The sequence below is a fragment of the Benincasa hispida genome, chromosome 12 (assembly GCF_009727055.1).
Source record: "Benincasa hispida cultivar B227 chromosome 12, ASM972705v1, whole genome shotgun sequence".
NCBI lineage: Eukaryota > Viridiplantae > Streptophyta > Magnoliopsida > Cucurbitales > Cucurbitaceae > Benincasa > Benincasa hispida.
The window spans coordinates 53,340,123-53,346,327 of NC_052360.1; the positions used below are offsets into that span (position 1 = coordinate 53,340,123).

The following is a 6,205-nucleotide window of genomic DNA, read 5'->3' on the forward strand; positions in this document are numbered from 1 at the left end:
GTGGAACAAAGCAATGAGTGATGAATTTCAAGCACTAATGAACAATCAGACCTGGACTTTGGTTCCTCCGTCACCGTCAATGAACGTTGTTGGCAATAAATGGGTATTCAGAATCAAACAGAGTCCTAATGGCTCCATTCTACGCTACAAGGCACGCCTCGTAGCAAAAGGCTTCCATCAAAACTCGGGCATCGATTTCTTTGAGACGTTTAGTCCAGTGGTCAAGGCATCCACCATCCGGATCGTCATTAGCCTTGCGGTATTCAAAGGGTGGCAGCTGAGACAGTTAGACTTCAATAACGCCTTCCTTAATGGCATCCTCGATGAAGAAGTTTACATGCGCCAACTGCAGGGATTTGTTGATCCTCAACTACCAAATCATGTTTGTCGCTTACACAAGACCATATATGGCCTCAAACAAGCGCCAAGGGCCTGGAACAACACACTGAAAACAGCATATGTAGCTGGGGCTTTCAGAATGCTAAGTCTGATACATCTCTCTTCATATATCGGAGCACTACTGCCTTGATACTCTTACTAGTATATATGATGATGTAACTATCACCAGCACCGATCAGCAGGCAATCAACAAGCTTGTAACAGCCTTGGACTCCAAGTTTGCTCTAAAAGATCTTGGCCACCTCCATTACTTCCTTGGAGTCCAACTGCACAATATCCCCAATGGAGTTCTATTGAATCAGGAAAAGTATGTTGAGGACTTACTTCACTGCCTTGACCTTAGAGATCTAAAACCGGCACCCTCTCCAAGTGTTCTAAACAAGCAACTCTCTATCTCCGATGGCACTCCTCTTGACAATCCCTATATCTATCGGAGCACAATTAGCGCCCTACAGTACTTAACCACCACGAGACCTGACATTACATATGCGGTTAATCATCTAAGCCAGTACTTAAAGCAACCTACGGACATTCACTGGCAAGCGGTGAAGAAAGTTTTAAGATATGTCAGTAGCACTCGACACTTTGGCCTCTATATTCAACATGGGCCCGACCTCTCTGTTTCGGCCTTCTCCGATGCCGATTGGGCAGCCAACATAGACGATCGAAAATCAGTTGCTGCTTATTGCATCTTCCTTGGAGGTAATCTTGTCTCCTGGTCCTCCAAGAAACAATCCGTTGTCGCCCGGTCCAGTACAGAGTCTGAATATAGAGCGCTCGCTCATGCCTCTGCAGAAATCATCTGGGTGCAACAATTACTGTCTGAGATTGGTGTCAAACATAAGTCGGCTCCAGTCCTGTGGTGTGACAACTTCAGCGCCGGTGCTCTAGCCGTCAATCCGGTGTTTCATGTGCGGACCAAGCACATTGAGATCGACATTCACTTCGTTCGTGATCAAGTCCTCCGTGGTCAGCTTGATGTTCATTATGTCCCATCCTCCGACCAAATCGCTGACTGCCTCACCAAGCCCTTAACACACTCACAGTTCTTCTACCTTCGATCTAAACTCGGTGTAGTAGAACTACCCTCTCGTTTGAGGGAAGATGTCTTATTAAGGATGCCAACACATAAAGTTTTGCCTATCTACCAAAAGAATAGGACTTACCAAAGGAATAGGTTGGTTACCACCAAATCTCTAACCATTTGTATTTGTTGAGTTATTTTTGCATTCCCAAATTAGGGATTCCATATTGTATAAATACATCACCTATATACATTTCAAATACAAGAAATCATAAAGGAAAACTTGGCTTACCACTGTCGTTTACCACCTATTTCTTGAAGCTGTCGTCTACCTCCCGCAGACGTTATCGTCTACCTCCACAAACGCTATCGTCTATTTTTGACGCTATCGTTTACCTTGCCTAAGTGTTGTCGTCCGCAGCGTGAGTCAAGCCATATTCTTCAACCTCTCATTCTAACTTTGTAACTATTCTATAGGAATGATCTCTTATAGTTGGAGCCCCTTCCTGTAGTGGGTGCCTCTCTTTTTTGTGGGTTTTTTTTTTTTTTAATGCCCATGTATTCTTTCATTTTATTCTTAATGAAAGTAGTTATTTAAAATATATGTATATATATATATATATAGTATTGAAAACCTTTCTTTTTTCTTTTCTTCTTTTTTTTTTTTAATAAGAAATGAGAAATCACTTCATGAGTTTTATATAAACAAAAGAATTGAATTTATCTTTAATGACACTGTCATTCCTTTTCCTTCCAAATTAACGCACGTTTAACCATAACACCTTTGCTTTATCTCTAAGCCCCCAACCATTGAGGGACTCCACCAGCCAATCGTCTAAGCAACAAGGTTTACACCACTGAAGGCCATACAAATTTTTAAAAGAATCCCAAACTGTACTACTGAAGTTACAGAGGAGGAAATGAGAGGAAGACTCTCCATTGCTCTTGCATAACACACACATTTGAAGAATTAATCTAGTCTCAAGTCGGTTATCCAAGGAGGTTTAAACAAATGACCTAGAGGTTCGCCAATCAGCATTTTTAATGAAAATGTCGAAGCCTCTGGTGATAAGATTTCATTTTTTATTACGGTAAAGCACAAAATTTTCGGTTGTTTATTTACAAAATGATAATAATAATACTGGAGTTGATGGAATTACAAAGTAGGTTTCAGCTTTTTGACCTATCTATCTCATCCTCATCAGTTTCTGAACACTATACTCCATTGATTGGCAAAATTAGAAAGAGAAACAATGAAGTCCTATAAACCAATTAACTACTGAAAGCAGAACCATCTTCGTATGCATAGGTTAGAGGTATGCTCACTCTTGTTGTCAGGCATTAATCCCTTAGGAAAGAAATCCAACCTAAGCTTACAGAGTGTGCAGAAACAAAATCCAACAACTTATCAATATGTATAACTAAATACAACTTTACCCATACAACAACCCTATTTTCAGTGTTTGATTTACTAAATAAACACCCCATGCACATGATGTTATGTTGCATAGATATTATTTAACATTCTAGGTCCTCCAGACCCAAGTTATTTGTTCCTACAATAGAGTGTCGAAAACTTCCAGAAAACAATCAAATATTTATCCATACATATCACTATGGGCTGATATAAACTATACAAAGAAAATTGAGATTTTAAAGGTAAAAATATTTGAAAATATGGATGAAATGTGATCTTAAGGGTAAATCAGATACATGCTCTTTAATTGTCAACATACACTGCTTCAACAATTTGCCTTTATAAGAATACGATACTTACCTTACATCTGAACCAAGCACCACGATAACCAATGAGAAAGCAACATGATTCTACCAGTTGTCCAATTTGAAAAGGTAGCTTTCTTGCCATATCATTTCGCAAAATAGCATGCACCTGTAGAAAAGAATTTGCAAATTGAAAAACTAGATAATGCATAATTCAAGCCAAAACGAAAACAAAAACAAACAAACAATTAGAAGCATAACTTTCAACTAGTTCATCACTTGCATTCATAATACTAACGGAGTGGTCAAAATCCGCATATCAAAAATTGCACTGGCTCACAAGTAATAAACAGCTCATAACCTTTCTTTTTCTTTTTTTGATTTTAAATAACTATCTGTGTATGTATTTGTTCACACATTTTATGGCTAAATCTATTAGTCTACAAATAACCCTACAAGATTACATGAAATTCAAATGATTAATTAAGATTTTAAATAGGTGGTCACCATTGTTTGAACCCTTAGCTTCATGACATTTTTTTTTCTTCCTTTTGGATAAGAAACAAAGCATATTGATACTATGTCAAAATGGGGTGAGGATGTCATGCCCTATTCCTCCTGATAGCCAAATGAGATTACAAAAGAAGAACTCTCCAGCTGGGTGCAGCTAAGGAGAGGGAATAATTACAGAAATCTCTGGTTACGCTTACAGACAACCAATTAGGAAAACCGTTTCACATCCACTATCAAGAATCTATGTTTCTTTTATCTGTTAGAGTGCTACGTGAAAAAAGGGAACATAATTCACAGCATATGAAGATTAAAGTAACGCAAGCCTGAGAGAGAGATAAATAATTTTCCTAGATGTTTTCTTTATTTTCCGAAACATTTCAAGAAACGGATGGCCATTTGAAGCATGCTGATCAATTTCTAGAGTAATTTACCTCCTCACTGAACACAATGGTCGAAACACAGTTAACACGCAAATATGTTTCTAAAAATCCTTTCATTCTCTCTACCACAAATGATTCAGAACCTACCTCAAATAAAGACTGTACTACGCCCTACGCTTCCTATTTCCCCAACCATCACGTTCAAGAATCAGTGTTAGCAAAGACTGGGAAACGGGAAAGGGAGCTTGGAAATTCGACAAAAACATCTTTGTAACACTGACAATTGAAAAAAGAAAATTGATGAAAAAAACATTACAGTTTACGAGCGTGGCCTGAAAATTCATTTTAGGGCTACTCGAGACGGAAGGACAAGTAAACAGCCTGAAAATCCATTTTCTCGATTAACCAAGACAAGTTTCCTACACTTCCTATCTCGCTAGTTGCTTCAATCCAAGTGCAATATAAGGCATCTTGTTAAGGTGAAGAAATGTGGAGCTCGAATTCAGAAGGTACCTGTGTTCATTCCTGCAAATGTAACTTCTCCTTCTCCACCTTTCTTGTGCTGAGGGTGTCAAGAGGTTGAAGACAAGTGCCGAGCGAACCGCGCCAACTGCAATTTCCATATTTATTTCGGTTTACATTTTCCTCTCTCATGGCTGATTACAAATTTACAATAGCATATTAAATAATAATAATAATAATAATAAAGGTCAAATTACATAACTATTTTGAGGCATCCCCTAACTATATAACTATTGCATTTTTTTTTAATTTTGATTTGAAACTCTAACTTCTGGACTAATATTAACCTAATAAATTGAACTATATTTAATTTGACATCAAAATATTATGTGTATAATTTCGAGAATAACTTTCACTTTTGGTTGTTGAGATCTAGATAACAATATAATTCTTTAAAGAAGAAACGTCCCTCACCACACGCTTTCGCGGGATGAGATAATCCTAAAGCTGTTATGCCTCAAGAAGACTTTTGTTCTTTAGGCTACTGGCTTGGAGAAGATGAGTAAACGTCTAAGGGGGACTAATTTAGTGATAAAATAGTGGAAGAGTCATGATGATCTTGGCGTGGAAAGTTGGATGGCGAAATGGAGAGCTTCTCCTCCATTTATAGGCCCCAAATCAGTTGAGGAGGGTCGAAGTTCATGCTTTGAGTGTTTACCAGGAGAAATCAGGGTTGGACAGCTGCTTAAGACGTGAGAGTCGCAACCACTTTTGACCAAGTAGAATTCTAGAAAATTTGGACTCACTGATGTGACCATAGTGAATCTGGTAATTCAGTCGCATCAGACAAAAATCTGCAATAGGGCCAAAATCATCGGCTAAAATCTACAAAATCACTTCCAAATCAGTAAATAACATCTTTTAAGCTCAATCAAACCATCATAAGCTCATTTTTTAACTAAGGGGAAACACATGCAAAAATCCATTTTTTTCAAGTAAAAGTGTGAAGGCCCAAAAGCACACATTTCATGGCATATATCACAACCCTAACCTTAAGTCTTTTCTTGTCCTTAAGAAAACATCATTAAAAAAAAAAAAAAACAAAAACAACTCCCATAATTCAAAACATACATGCTCAGTTTGATAAATGCAAAGATAGCAACTTCAAAAGGGGTCTCCAATCTAAATACCTTGCATAGTTGGCTTCATCTTGCATGCTACACCTTGGCAAGCCTCACATCGACCTCGCCCACCAAGCTCATCGCCTAAGCTTGCCGACACCAAGCCTCCATGCCTACCTTCTTTAATCACAAAGCTTCTCAAAATTTGGTTTAGTGTTAGGAATACTCCTTTAGACCCAATAGCTTCCTTTTCCAATACTTAGAATATTTTTCGACTACTACTTGATCCTTTCTTTTTGGGCTAGTTGCATAAATAGAACTCAAACCCAAAATAATAGAATATGTAGTACAAGGATAAAATAATTGCATATATAGATCAAAAAATAGTAAAAGACTAAAAAATCCATGTCTAGCCACCATTTTGTTCGCTTCTTCCCAGCTTTTTCAAATTAAAAGATATCACTGATAGCTGCCATCAGCTACTATCGCTGATAGCTTCTATCAATTGCTATCAATAATAGTTGCTATCAGCGATAGCTTTCAATTTGAGAAAAATTAATACAATCTTGAAATATTAGCTTTTA

General features: G+C 37.7%; 1 protein-coding gene across 2 annotated transcripts in view; it reads right to left on the reverse strand.

Moving 5' to 3' along the window:
- LOC120068068 overlaps positions 1–4,688 on the reverse strand; it is a 19,062-nt gene extending 14,374 nt beyond the window's left edge. For both annotated transcript variants that reach the window (XM_039019745.1, XM_039019744.1), the window contains exons 1-2: positions 4,552–4,688; positions 3,201–3,314 (exon numbers count right to left, since the gene is read on the reverse strand). In XM_039019745.1, the coding sequence (XP_038875673.1) occupies positions 3,201–3,290 (90 nt within the window). In that variant the 5' untranslated portion in view covers positions 3,291–3,314; positions 4,552–4,688. The remainder of the gene's footprint in view (positions 1–3,200; positions 3,315–4,551) is intronic.
- Between the last annotated feature and the right edge of the window lie 1,517 nt (positions 4,689–6,205).